General features: G+C 39.4%; 1 protein-coding gene across 1 annotated transcript in view; it reads left to right on the forward strand.

The window, feature by feature from the left end:
* VWA3B (von Willebrand factor A domain containing 3B) overlaps positions 1 to 14978 on the forward strand; it is a 411842-nt gene that overhangs the window by 310709 nt on the left and 86155 nt on the right. The window contains exons 27-28 of the mRNA XM_033949516.1: positions 1764 to 1861; positions 6486 to 6634. Coding sequence (XP_033805407.1) covers positions 1764 to 1861; positions 6486 to 6634 — 247 coding nt within the window. The remainder of the gene's footprint in view (positions 1 to 1763; positions 1862 to 6485; positions 6635 to 14978) is intronic.

Below are 14978 nucleotides of genomic sequence, written 5' to 3' on the forward strand. Positions count from 1 at the left end.
TGGGCGGATCAGGGACATTCACTAAAGATGTGTGCACTGTTATAAAATTTGAGTGATCTGTGTCTAATTTAGGCACGGGGATTTACACCATGGTTCAGTTGCTATTAATCCTCACACCTACAAGTTGGATGTGGATCCGGGCACTACATGCTATTCTATAAATGGCGGGCCTGTCAAACTTCCTAGGGTCTGGGGGCTACTTGCCCTCCGAGCTCACTATCATAAACACAACCTGGACTCTTTCCTTCCAGTCAGGGCTAAGGGATTCTAGAGGAGTAAATAAACTACATACAAGGTAATAAAACTCCAGACACACAATTTGTGGAGAGAGTTCCAGTTTGATGCTAAATGTGCACCTTAACCAGAGGACTGAGAAACAGTCCCGTGCATTGGCTTTTATTATTCTGTATAAAACTTTATCAATAACAAATGCGCATTACTTTAGTCACGTATAAAAAGGGTTACTAGATGTCCGGGGAAACCCGGATATGTCCTCTTTTTAGAGGACTGGCCAGGTGTCCGGATGGACTTTCCAAAAGCCGGCAGTTTGTCTGGATTTTGGAAAACCTGATGAGCTCCGGCCGCATCTGGAGGGCCTCTGAGCATGCGCGGATGACATCACACACATTTGTGAATGCTCCAGGCCCTCTAGATGCGGCCGGAGCTTTTCGGGGAAAACAAGAGGAGGCTTTGTGGGGGGCAGAACGGGATGAGGATGGGGATGGAGGTGGAATGGGACAGGGCTGGGGCGGGACTGGAGGTGGAACACGGCGGGGCTTTACTGCTCAAAATATGGTAACCCTATGTATAAAAACAGGAAAGATTCCCAAATAAGGAACATCACATGATTTACGGAAAATGCAATGGCATAAATTTTGTTTCTCCCTCTAACATAACTTCTCTGTGAAGGCTCATAAAACTAGCAGTGGAATTTATGACCTGTTTTAAAAGCATAGCTTGGGGCAGCCATGCACGAATTCTAACTTCACAGTGCGAATGCATATCATACCTTTGGCTAAAAACAGCTACATTTATAACTTAACTTCAAATCCCTAATAAACACAGACAATACCTAGGGTTACCAGACGTCAAGGAAGTCCAGATGGATTTTCAAAACCTGGCAGTTTGCCTGGGGTTTGGAAGGCCCCGAGCTCGGAACAGTGTTTGGAGGGCCTCTGAGGATGCACAGATGCAATATAATGACATCACATGCATGCGTGTGACATCATCGTGTTGCATCTCCATATACTCGGAGGTTCTCCAGATGCAGCCCAGACTCGGGGAAGGTGAAGAGATGAGGACTGTGTGGGGGCAGGGCTGGGATAGAACAGGACAGGGCTGAGGGAACGGGGCAAGGCCACATGTCCTCTTTTTTTTTTTTCTTGAATAAATCTGGCAGTTATCATAATACCTATCAACATGTAATAAATTGCCCCCTACCTCCAATAGTACCTTTCTGACAGCACCCAACTTGGAGTGCTGTTTATAGAATAGTGCTCAGCAGCCAAATTTGGGCCCATTTATTGAATTTAGTCCAATAAATATAGTTGAGGAAAATTGGCGTACATTGGAGACCTATTCATTCATATTTGTTGTGGATATCCTGCAAATTTAACTGGTGGTTTGATCACTGGGGTTGGCTAAGAAAGACTTTCATTATGTACAATAGTTAGACATTATTGTTTGGAGACAGAACATAATGATCACTTTACGGTTTTGTAAGTTCCCTTTTAAAATGAATTTTGTACTTATTTCTGTTTTAGGAACATTTGTTACGAAGTGAACTTATTAAAATTGGTCCAACCAAATTTACCTTTTCATGCCGTTACATTCAAAAGGCTCAGAGGGCAGACTGTACTATGTAAGTAAAATTTGGATACAGTGTAAAAAATGAATAGGTTACCATTCAGCCACCACCATTGGCATTACCCAGATAACCATGATATTTGGCCACTATCTAAATAGATTATCTGGATGACTTGGGGTAGCCTTTTTTTCTGTCCTAAGTTATCTGGATAGCGGTTTGAATATTGCCACCGTCTAGATCAGGGGTGTCCAACCTTTTGGCTTCACTAGGCCGCATTGGCTGAAAAAAATGTTTCTGGGGCCACACAAACATGCAAACACTGCAGCAAGACACAGGAGGGAGCCGGCAAGATAGTAAACACGCGGGGGCAGCAGAGGAAAACACTGCAATGCCCTCGACCGGGGCTGCACAAAATACTTCACGGGGCTGCATGCGGCCCTCGGGCCGCAAGTTGGACATCCCTGGTCTAGATCATATCCGGCCCATTTAGTTTTTTAATCCGGCCCACCAATCATCTGAACCCTGCCGACCGCGAGCCCTATATACCTCCCTCCAGAGCAGCGTCAGGCCGGCAGCACTCTAAACAAGCTGCTTCACGACCTTCTCTCATCGGGGAATTCTGTCTGCCGCATCACTGATTATGTCATCAGTAACGCGGCACACAGAAGGCTCCGACAAGAGAAGGCCTAGAAGCAGCCTGTTTAGAGTGCTGCTGGCCTGACGCTGCTCTGGAAGGAGGTATGTAGGGCTCACGTTCGGATGGGAGGGAAGGTTGGAGGGTCAGCGGGGGTTTGGCTGTGCAGCGGAGGCGGACACTCAAGGGTTCTGCTGCACAGGGAGGGAAGGATGGAAGCTGGGCAAGGGTTCTGCTGCATGAGAGATGGGAGGGATGGAAGGATAGAAGCTTGGCAAGGGTTCTGCTGCACAGGGGGATGGGATAGAAAGATGCTCTTGGTCCAGCCCCTGTCAAATTTAAGAACCCATTGTGGCCCACAGGTCAAAAAGTTTGCCCACCCCTGGTCTAGATAGTTCCTGGAACCATCCATGTTCTACTCTGACACTAAACGAATAGTGTGGATGATAGTAATGATTTAGCACTGTCTGGATAGCGTCACTGAAAATTGCTGGATAGACCTGAGTAGTGGCATTTAGGCATTGCTATCCAAATAAATGCTGTCTGAATAAGCACTTTTAAACATCAGACTGTATATTTATTAGAGTGGTTGATTTTTACTTTTTTTTTTTTACATTTTCAGTACATAAGATATATGAAGTTAGACATCTTAAAAAGGGACAGCTAAGAGTAAAAGAAATATAGGAAAATTAAAAATGCACTTAAAAAGCATTAACCATTGTCACTAAGTAAAAAACCAACAAAAGATTTAGTCACTTTTTTCTTTCCAAATTCACATTCAGAATGAGTTACGTATTTAGGTATAATTGATAGATCCTTCACCAATATGGTTTACAATGTAAGTTGTATCAAAGACAACTAAGGATGAAGGTCCAAGGTCACAAGAAATGCCAGAGAGAGAAGTAGAATTTGAATCATTTTCCTGATTATCATCGTGCTTCTTTAAAATGTTACATTTCTACTCACGCAAAGAAACAGAGGAGAATCCAAAGTTAAATGAGTTTCTTAAATGATATATCAAGAAAAAATATAGTCACAAAACTGAAAAAAATATTTTCTTAGAGTACACTAAATAAACATATAATCCAGGGAATGTTTCCTCCTTCAAATTAAACAACATTAATAGAATACAGTAAACCATTTATACCACAAAGAAAGAAACATACTAGAAGTTCTTGATGTTTGCTAAGCAGGAATCTACTTAACTGGTCATGGTTAAAAAAGGAGTGGTTCCTAAGCCTATTCTAGCCCACAGACAGGTGAATATGTCGTATTTATGTCATACATACTGAAAATTCAGTTGGCTGGGCTTCCTCCATGGAAGATCTGGGATTTAATAGTTAGTGGTTGGAGCAATAAACTGAAAACCAGGGTTCACAATCATCCCACTTCTACCACTGACATTGTTTGTGTAAGTCACTTTGAGGCTGACATACTAAAGTGCAAAGGAACTTCACAAAAGTGGGCTAAAATTATGGGCTAAAATGATTTGGGTTAAACTAGGAAGGGCCCAAAAGCAGGACATCCAACATGGATTTTCAAATGAGAAGAAAGGTTCATGTCTAAAGATAAGGACATTTTTATCTAGACCTGTTTCATTTACGCCCACTTTATAAAACGTTGCTCTAATTCAGCAGCTGACCACTGGAAGGATTGAGGCATGACCCCCTCCTTAATCCACAAAAAAAGGAAAATACAACCCCATGTATAATGGAACAAAACATAAGAAGAAGTGGGGAAGGGACTGTACACATCAGCCTTTGCAACAATTGTAAATTTATTAAAGGAATTTAAACCATTACCGTATTTTTTGTTCCATAAGACACACTTGACCATAAGACACACCCTAGATTTAGAGTAGGAAAACAAGAAAAAACATTCTGAACCAAATTGTGTACTAACATACACCAGGCTCTGCACCCAGCCCCCTCACTCCCTGCCAGGCTCTGCATCCAACCCCATACTCCATGCCAGGCTTTGCACCCTGTTCCCCCTCCCCTACTAATTATTATTATTATTATTTTTTTATATTTTTATTGTAGGAACAAATCACAAGAGACACAATAATTATAATGCAATTTTTTCCTTTCATTTTTCTTTTCTATTCTCAAAACTGACACATTTTGATCACTAAATTGAAAATAAAATAATTTTTCCTACCTTTGTTGTTTGGTGATTTAATTAGTTTCTGGTTGGACTTCCTTCTGACTATGCATCCAACATTTCTTTCACAATCCAGCCCCATCCCCTTTGGGTCCTAGTCTCTATCTCTCTCTGTCTTTCTTCTGCTTACAACCCCTATCCCATCCCCTTGTTCAGCATTTGTTCTCCTTTCTTCCAGGTCTTTCTCTGCTTCTCTTTCCTTCCTCCCTCCCTGGCCCAGAATCTTTCCACCTCTCTGCAGTCTCTTTCTCTCTCTCTTCCCTCTATACACCCCCAAATCCAACATCTGCCCCCCCTCTTCTGCCTCCATTTTGTTTCAGGTTTCTCTCTTTCTCTATCATCCTTCTGCTAACATTTTGAGTGTGTTTCCCCTCTCTACCCCCTCTAGTCCAGCATCTGCCTTGTCTTCAAGTCTGTTTTCCTGCCCCTTCTCAAGGTCCTTTGGAAGCCTCCTCACTCTCACTCCCTCCCCCCCCCAGTGTACAGATCCAGCGTCCCGCCAGGGCCCTCACAACGGGCGGGGCCTTACCTCCAAGCTGCTTCCTGACCTAGCGAGAGAGGTCATCTTCCATGCTGTGACCGCCGCTGACCTAATTACGGCAACCTGCAGAGTGAACTTAGCAGGCTGCCATTGGCCTCCGAAGCACGTTGCCTCTGCTGCAGTCCCACCTCTGACAATGTGCTTCAGAGGCCAATAGCAGCCTGCTAACTTCGCTCTGCAGGCTGCTGTCAGCAGCGGTCACAGCGTGAAAGACGACCTCTCTCACTGGGGCAGGAAGCAGCTTAGAGGTAAAGCCCTGCCCGTTGCGAGGGCGGGATGCTGGATCTGGACACCGCGGGTGAGAGTGCAAGGAGGCTTTAGGTGCTCACCGACGCTAGGGAGAGCTGATCTGGACACCGTGGGTGAGAGTGAGAGGAGTCTTATGGAGAGCCATATGGGGCCCGGGAATTTAAAAAAGTTTGTCGGGGTCAGGGGTTTAAATAAAAAGTGCCTTTGCTTCACTGACATTTCCACCCACTTTTGGGTGGAAAAAAAGGGCTTCTTATGGAGTGAAAAATACGGTAAATCATATACATAAAATGATTCAAGCCTAATAAAGAGTCTTTAGTCCTTTTTAGCTGGACCCTGGGGTAAGTGTTCTTCCCTTGAATCGAGATGCATTTCCAGCCACTTATACCGATATTTTGTTAAGAAAAATAGGCACCTACTTTTTGTTTTTATAAAATAGGCTTCAAATAGGTGCTTTCCCAAAATTCTCAGCCCAACCAAGAATGATATGGAGCCATGAAACTTAGAAGTTATTCCACACTTTTCTTGACACTTTTTTGTTTCAATGATATGAAGTGAAACCAAAAGTGTGGAATAACTTTTAAATTTCTTGGCTCCACATCATTCTCTTGGTTGGGCAGAGAACTTTTCATTAGCCGCTGATACCCTCTTAGTGATACCTGGGTCAAATTTATGTGTATATATGTGTGTTTAAGGCCCCAAGTAGAAGAGGAACTTGTTGAAGTGAGTTTTCATTCTGAATCGCTTTTAAGAACGTTGTGGACTTTTATGCAAATTGTATATTGAAATAAATGATCTACATTGGAAATATAATTGAGGAAGTGTCATTGCCACCTTGTTGAATCATAGTTTAGGCATCTGAATTTCCTGGTGATTAGAGATTGCTATGGTAATGTCCTGAGCACCCAACAATGAAATATATACTGACACTGGTTGTGAATTTATTGATACTGCAGCTTCTAAAATCTAATAACTAATTCATATATTTTAGTTTATGTATGAGCTGCAAGTCAAAGCATTGTAAGTGAATATAAGTAATTCCCGTTTTTAGATCCTATACATTCTAATGAATCTCGCATTCTGATTGTTAGACCACGTGTTCAGATTGTGCAAAGTCGTCGTAAATCATCTGCACCACAAGAGGAAGAATACAATACACAGGAGAAATGCAAACTGCAGAAAAGAAATGGGAGAACTGAACAAAGATCCTCGAAAGAGAGAGCACATTCTGCTCCTGAAGGTGAGGGTGACGTTTTCAGTGAGGAAAGTGGAACTTAGTGCCTTCTCATGGCATATATTGAAAGGAAGAAACTATAACATACAGTGGCAACATATGAAGCTCAGCTACAGTGTGCTGCTACCATGCAGGAAAATTTTCACTCTGCTCAGCATTGCTGCAAAGTACTTTTTGCTCAAGGATTTTTAAAAATCAGTTTTGAAAGTGAAAGTGCATGCATATGTTCACTTTGAAAATTGGCTAAGGAAAAAGTACCCTCCGATGATACATCCAGCTTTTCTACAGATAGTTTTGTCAATGATTGTTTTCTAGTTTGTCTTTATTTTTGTAAATCTTGGTTACCTGTTAAAGGACTGCCGTTCACAAAAGAAAAATAGAATGTTGTATTACTTTGTGGAAAAATAAATGCTTTGACTTCCTGACTTGGCTGAAAGTGAGAAAGGATTGAATAGAGCATTAAAGCAGGGTTTTATAGCATGTACCAATTCATACAGTGTTTAAATTTTATAACAATCAGACTGCATTCTTAAACTCTATTTCTACCAAAAGGAGCAAGATATTAAATACCAATGGCATTAATGTTTAAGTGTAAACAACACCACTAAGGGATTGGCTAATATACCTAGTCCCTTGGATAAGAAGTCTGTAAAGGAAATCAACCAATGAAATAGAAAGAACTTTTAAATAATGGACATCAGTATGAGCCCTTAATGAATAAACGTAAACCTCTGGCTCAGGCGATATCTCAAAGGTGACCAGCACCAGACCGTAGTCTAAGTGAGAATTGCCTCATACATCATATAGTCCATAAAGAAATTAATAAGCATGTGAATAAAATCACACTCCCAATGAAAAATCAGACTTGTACACCAGGGGAAAAGGGGTAATAAAGGTACAATAAATACATACACTCCCTAAAGACCAACCTAATAAATAAAATGATACAATGATACAATGGATCATGTAGGTTGGTCTTTAGGGAGTGTATGTATTTATTGTACCTTTATTACCCCTTTTCCCCTGGTGTACAAGTCTGATTTTTCATTGGGAGTGTGATTTTATTCACATGCTTATTAATTTCTTTATGGACTATATTTGATGTATGAGGCAATTCTCACTTAGACTACGGTCTGGTGCTGGTCACCTTTGAGATATCGCCTGAGCCAGAGGTTTACGTTTATTCATTAAGGGCTCATATTGATGTCCATTATTTAAAAGTTCTTTCTATTTCATTGGTTGATTTCCTTTACAGACTTCTTATCCAAGGGACTAGGTGTATTAGCCAATCCCTTAGTGGTGTTATTTTTAGGATAGTATTGGCTATTATCCAAAGGGTTATATTATTGTGCTGTTAAGTGTAAACAAACACTGCAAAACAAACTCTCCAGGTTAGCACATGATAGCTCAAATTTAATACTGTGTAAGGTATACGTTACCTTGTTTTTTGTCTTTTGGATTAGATATCACTTTCTGTTGCTTTAATCCAGTCTTTTTTTATTTTTAGGGCTTTAAAAAAAAAAAAAAAGGGTTAAAGTGCAAATGAAAGGGAACACTAGAGCAGAGATGTCCAACCTTGGCCCTCACTAGGTTGGGTTTTCAGGATTTCCGAAATGAATATGCATAGGATCCTTCTTGCATACAATAGAAGCAGTACATGCAAATAGATCTCATGCAAATTCATTGGGGAAATCCTGAAAACCCAACTGGATTGCAGCCCTCGAGGACCGACGTTAGACAACCCCGCACTAGAGGATTCCAGTTATTGTTGAATGAATCAGAGGACTAGACATACCGAAACAGATTAAATATAGGCCACTTAAAGTTAGGCACTTACATCAGTGTGCCTAGCCAATGCAGGCGTGTAACTTAATTGATTGATAGGCTTAATCAGTTCTGATAATTGGCACTTAACACCTCATAATTGAAGTTAATTGGACTTAATTGAAAGTTAGGTGCCTAACTTGAAAAATATGATTCTATAAAATGTAGGCGTGTAGTTCAAAGGGGGCATGGTTAGGGGTGGATTCTTGGTGTGTTTTTGAGTTAGGTGTCTGTTTTTGACTTAGATGCATTTGCTCCGTTTAGTGTGCTGGAGCTAAAAATGTTTCAGAGACACTGCCTTAGAGTACCTCTCTGCTCTATGCTGCTGTGCGTGGTTGTGTGTGTGGCCATCTGAAGCTGTAATATAGGCTGGAATGCACTTTTTTCTTCACATCTTTGGGTGGTGGGAGGCGATCGATGACCACTGGGGGAGTAAGGAGGTGTGTGTCATGCCTTAATCCCTCCAGGTCATCTGTTCAGTGTGGGCACTGTGTGATCCTTGTTCGTTTTTAAAACAGGTCTAGCCCCAAATGTCTAAATGGTGCCCTGGACATTTTGAGAAAAGTTTGATCATCCCTGCAGAACATCTAAGTCCTAGAAAGCCAGTTTCAAAAATGGCCACTTCAATGTTTTGACTAGTATGACATCCAAGTGCCAGTTTATCTGTCATTTGTGTGGAATGTTCGATTTTTTATTTTTTTTTAATTGCTTAGGACTAAGCTATTCATTGATGCTTATTTATGATACGGTATGACAATTATTCCTCTGAAATTGAGCTTTTTTCCCTTTACTGTAGTTGATGAGTAATTACTGAAAGTATTTTTAAGGGTACTTTTGTGAAGATTTTGGATTACTATGTACCAGTTTGTGTGCATTTTTATGTCTCTATGTATGTTACTTTGGAAACCGCTGAGATTTTTAGCGGTATAAAATTTTTTTTAAATAAATATCTTTTTTGAAAATTAGCCCTTTCAGTTTGCCCTGTATATCTCAACTGCAACTTGACCTCTCATCTACCTATTAAGAAGTTTCATTGTTTTATATTGTATGAACTGTGTCAGCAGGATGTCTGTTATATGAATGTTTCATTTGCTGACATCATGTGATATCTATGTTGTATGAATGTTCTATGCTGCCTATTAATGTATCATTCAAATTGATTAAATATGATCATATTCCTGTTACATGATTGTTTTGTAATGCTGTTAAATATGTATATTTCAGATATTGTTTCACATTCAACCTATTTCTAGGATTCAATTTACCATTTCTAAGTTTACCTTATTAATTGTCTTTATGATTTTATTTGGTCATTTTATTATTGTTTATGCTGTTAACAAAATTGTAAATTTTTTTGTCAAGCTGACTGCTGTATACCACCTTGGATGAATTTTGCGATAAAGTCAGTTAAATAAATAAATAAAACAAACGTTATACAGTTCTGAATTAACTTTCCACCATAAGTCTGGAATACCTTCTCTTTTTTTTGTTCTTAATTCATCTCAAGTAAAACATAAATGATATCAATGTATTACTAGTACGAGGTGGTGCTGAAAAGAATGACATGGACATGGTTCAATCAATAATCTGAAACAATGTCAAAACATAGAATTTTGTTTCAGCAGATTGCCACTTAATGAAATAAGATAACACTCTTTTCGGCTACAGTGGCAAAATAACGCTCAGAATTTAGGAAGTTGGTTGGTTGGGCTGAGAACCTTTCAGCACCCCTTCGCAATGTCATAATTTCCTTAACAGGATGATCAGTTTTTAATCAATAACATCCACTGCACATAGTTGCTTGTAGATTTGCTCAGTGGAAGTTTTGCAGAAGTGCTGAAAATCTTACACATAAGCATAAGAACTTAAGAATAGCTTTACTGGGTCAGACCAAAGATCCAACAAGCCCAGTAGTCCATGCTCATGGTGGTCAATCCAGGTCCCTAGTACCTGGCCTAAAACCAGAGTAACAACATTCCATGCTACCGATCCAGGCAACCTCTGGCAATGCATTCCAGAGCTTAATTATTCATCCTTGAAACAATGCTCCCAGTTATGTAAAAAATTGCATTGATGACTGAACTGCTCTTCCCAGAATCCTCTAGTTTCTCTGGTGAAATTGAAACAGACACATTTGTATTATTTGGCTACCGAGTCCTTCCAGAAGGCAGCTGGAGATATGGTTGAATGCTACAGTTGTTGCTACAATATATAACTACACTGAATATAAGCGTTGCTATATTAGGACTGACCAAAGGTCTATCAAGCACAGTATCCTGTTTTCGACAATGACCAATCCAGGTCACAAGTACCTGGCAAGATCCCAAAGATTAAAATAGATTTTATATGGCTTATTCTAGAAATAAGCAGTGGATTTTCCCAAGTTCATCTTAATAGCTTATGGACTTTTCTTTCAGGAAATTATCCAAACTAAGTTCACTGTATGGAGCAGGAGAAGCTAGCAGTTATAAGGGCCTTCATGTGAAATCTCAGTTTCCCAGTTTGGTTGACTGATGTAGTAGCCAAAATTCCTAGATCCTGCTATGATGGGTATATATGAAAATAAACCACTCTCTTTCCAAGAATAAATGTATAGTGGTGATCCCCTAGATAGAATGGGGTGTACATTCAAAGCAATTTAAGTTGGCAGGAGAGGTTAAATGGTACTCTCAGGGCCAAACCTGGAAATCTAAGGGCATGTATTGAAACAGTGCTACTGAATATTTGGGCAGAGTGCCCTGGCAGTATTTGGTTTCTAATGGGGTAGTCAGGCCAAATTAAGGTGGAACCAGGAATCACCTAGGTGCCGCCAGTTTTCAGCAGTGGTACCTGAATGAGTATCCGATTAACTTAAAGACAGCAAAAAGATTGTCCTAAGTTATAAGAATAGCAGCACCCAAGTAACTTCCATAAGCCACCCCAATCAGAGATATTCAGTGATGGTACCTGTATAGGGGCCAGCATGGAATATCCAGATCTAATTTAGCTGTGGGTGGCCAGCATTTAAAAAAACAAACAAACACTGCTGCTGGATTAAAATTTCTGCCAACATTGCTAACCCTAACCCTTTTACTAAGCCGCAGTAAAGGTTTCTACCACGACCTGGAGCGCTAAATGCTACAATGCCACTCTGATGCTCATAGAATTCCTATGAACGTTGGAGCAGCATCAGAACATTTCACAAGGCCGCGGTAGCCGGCCACGGTAGAAACCTCTACTGCAGCTTAGTAAAAGAGGGCCTAAGTGTGATAGAGATGGGGACTTGTGTAAGACAGAGGAATCTCCATTTTCACTGTTCCTAACCTTCCTCTGCTTGTTTTTATTCTGTATAGGAAAACCCAAAAAAAACTGCAGACAATGTACAAGATGCAGGCAAAATTTATTGTACCAAAATTAAGATGCAGTAATATGAAAACCTTTTTACCAACCAAGGGACCCGACACGGTCCGTGTTTCGGACAACACACCTTCGTCAGGGGTCCTAAGGAATATAAATACCCTCATTCACATTTTCACTTGTTCTGCATGTTTCTTTCCTGGTTTCAGTATATATACTTTTTTATTATATATTTTTTATAACTGGTTTGGTTTCATACATATTATTTATCTTTTGAAGTCACATCATCACATTCTCTTTTGGCATGGCATGACAACACCATTTTGTTATTTCACACAGAAATTTTAAATATTATGTATATAATTTTAGTATTGTATTTATATTTATTAGGACCCCTGACAAAGGTGTGTTGTCTGAAACACGGATCGTGTCGGGTCCCTTGGTTGGTAAAAAGGTTTTCATATTACTGCATCTTAATTTTGGTACAATAAATTTTGCATGCATCTTGTACATTGTCTGCAGTTTTTTTTTTGGTTTTCCTGGTTTGGTGATTTTACTGCAGATTTGGTTGGATTTCCTTTAGTTGCTCTTTAGTCTGTATAGTCCATTATAAACTGCTGAATTGTCTTCTATTACTACTACTTATCTATAATGCAGCTAGACACACGTATTGGAGGGATAATTATGCTGAGTAATATTCCTTCTGAACAGTCAGCATTGTTCTGAGAGATGAGGAATTAGTGGAGTGGAAACATGGGAATGCTTGTCTTTTTGCTTGACGCATTTAGGCCTCCATTCCTACAAATTATCATGCTGCTCACCTTCCCCAATCAAACAAATAAAACCCAAAATGCAGAACACCTACAGTATTCATCAACAGTATTTTAAACGTAGAAAATGTTTAACAAATTGGGTCGCGCATCACCCACTTAACCCAAAATTATATAATCATCTAAAGTAATTATTATAAATTTAGTGAGAAGACCTCAGTGTAGATTAAAAAGTCAGACAAACGTAAAACATTCAATACTTCAACCTGCTGCTTGGCTTGGCGTTTCACACAGTTTAACGCTGCTGTGTTCCAGCTTGGGAATAAATCATACCATAGTATAAGGAGGTTCCTGGTGAAGGATTTTTGTCCAATACTGATGCACAATTGAACCAACATTACCTATTACAGATGGATAGCAATATGAACTGAAAACTGCCAATTTGTGTTTTTTGGAAACTTCATGGCTTGGTTCTAGTGCTTCACGTTGAGATAAGTCCTTTTCCTTTAATTTTGGGAGGGCTGTGCAGCGTTTGTTTTTCATATTTGGATCGCACATTAATTTACTTAATGTTATTTTTGTGTGTTTTGCACTATTCACATTATATGCACAATAGAAGACGCTATGATGGTGTAGTGTTTGGACTGTGTCCCATACACAGGTTGAAGTATTGAACGTTTCACGTTTGTCTGACTTTTCAGTCTAGATCAGGGGTCTCAAAGTCCCTCCTTGAGGGCCGCAATCCAGTCGGGTTTTCAGGATTTCCCCAATGAATATGCATGAGATCTATGTGCATGCACTGCTTCCAATGCATATTCATTGGGGAAATCCTGAAAACCCAACTGGATTGCGGCCCTCAAGGAAGGACTTTGAGATCCCTAATCTAGACTGAGGTCTTCTCACTAAATTTATAATAATTACTTTAGATGATTATATAATTTTGGATTAAGTGGGTGATGCGCGACCCAATTTGTTAAACATTTACTACATTTGAACTATTGTTGATGCGCATAGGCATTCTTCTGATGTTTTCTCCTTTTGTCTTCTATCTGTGCATAATTGCAGCATTTTTAAATGAGGCAGATTGCTCTTTGTGCATACTGTTGTGCCTTGAGTGTCTTCTCACCCTTCCTTCACTATGGTCCAGATGTTGGTGACATCAGTAGAGCTACTTTGCATGTCCAAAAAGCATGATGATGCTCTTACATATTCTAATCAGCTTGATAAAAATTTTACATACCAGAGACTGGTACCCAGTGTAAAAACCAGGATAGAGGGCATTTGCTCAGTTTCTCTGAAATGTGCAGGGCCTCTCAGTTGTCTTTCTTTAATGTAGGTTTTGTTCATTTTTGCCTGATGCAGTGTTTTGCCACTAATTTCTGTAAGTAACTAAAATACAGTACCGATCTCTAGCTAGGTACCAATTCTATAAAGAGATATCTACGTGTAGGTGCCCCATGCAGTATAAGGAGCATCTATTCTATAATGACATCTGGGCACCTAGATACCATTATAGAATATTAACATAAATCCTCATTGTGCCCAGTTACACCTGATCAAGCATAAATGGATATGGTTAAATATGTCAAGCAACATGTGAAATATACAGTATTAGGAGTTACAATTTATAAAATGTTAACAGGTAATGTTCCTGATTATCTGACAAATCTAATGTCCTTATTGTTGTATATCACTCTTTCTTAATATCAAATGAGAAATTCTTTTCAACTGAAATTTTCTGCAGTTAAGAATGTAAAGTCTATTAGACAATTTTCTTTTTCAATTCACTATCAACTGGTTAGTTTTTGGAACCAACTTCCTTTGGGATTACGCATCTGTGGGCATGATCTTTGGCACAGAAAACTTTTAAAATCTTTTCTGTTTCCATCATGATTGATTTAAATTGGGCTTAATTATACTAACCCCCTCTTCTACGAAACTACGCTAACAGTTTCTAGCGCGGGCCATTCAGAGCGGCTCTCTACGCTAAAAACCACTAGCGCGTTTTTGTAGAAGAGGGGGTAAGTTTTATGTTTCAAGTCTGTATTTCCCAAATTGGTCTGGCTCTTTTATTTCTGTTATTTGTCCTTGAACTATTTAGATAAAGGTGAAATAGAAAAAACTTGTTAAGGTAAGAGAAGAGAACTTGAATTTTATTCTAGCTTCCAAAGGTAACCAATGAAGTCTACTGTAATAGGATTGTTAAATGTTCAAATTTCCATAAATTTTAATCTTACTAACAAATTTTGAACCAACTGTAATTGATTAATAAGAGATTTAGGGCAGATGACCAATACTAGGTTGCAGTAATCAATTCTGGACAAAATCAAGGACTGCATGACTTTTGCCTATTTATCTATTGTGAAAAGGGGTGAATGTACTTCCTGCTCTATGTTACAGTGGAGGTTTTTTTTTAGCTT

This window comes from Geotrypetes seraphini, chromosome 6 (genome assembly GCF_902459505.1).
Source record: "Geotrypetes seraphini chromosome 6, aGeoSer1.1, whole genome shotgun sequence".
NCBI lineage: Eukaryota > Metazoa > Chordata > Amphibia > Gymnophiona > Dermophiidae > Geotrypetes > Geotrypetes seraphini.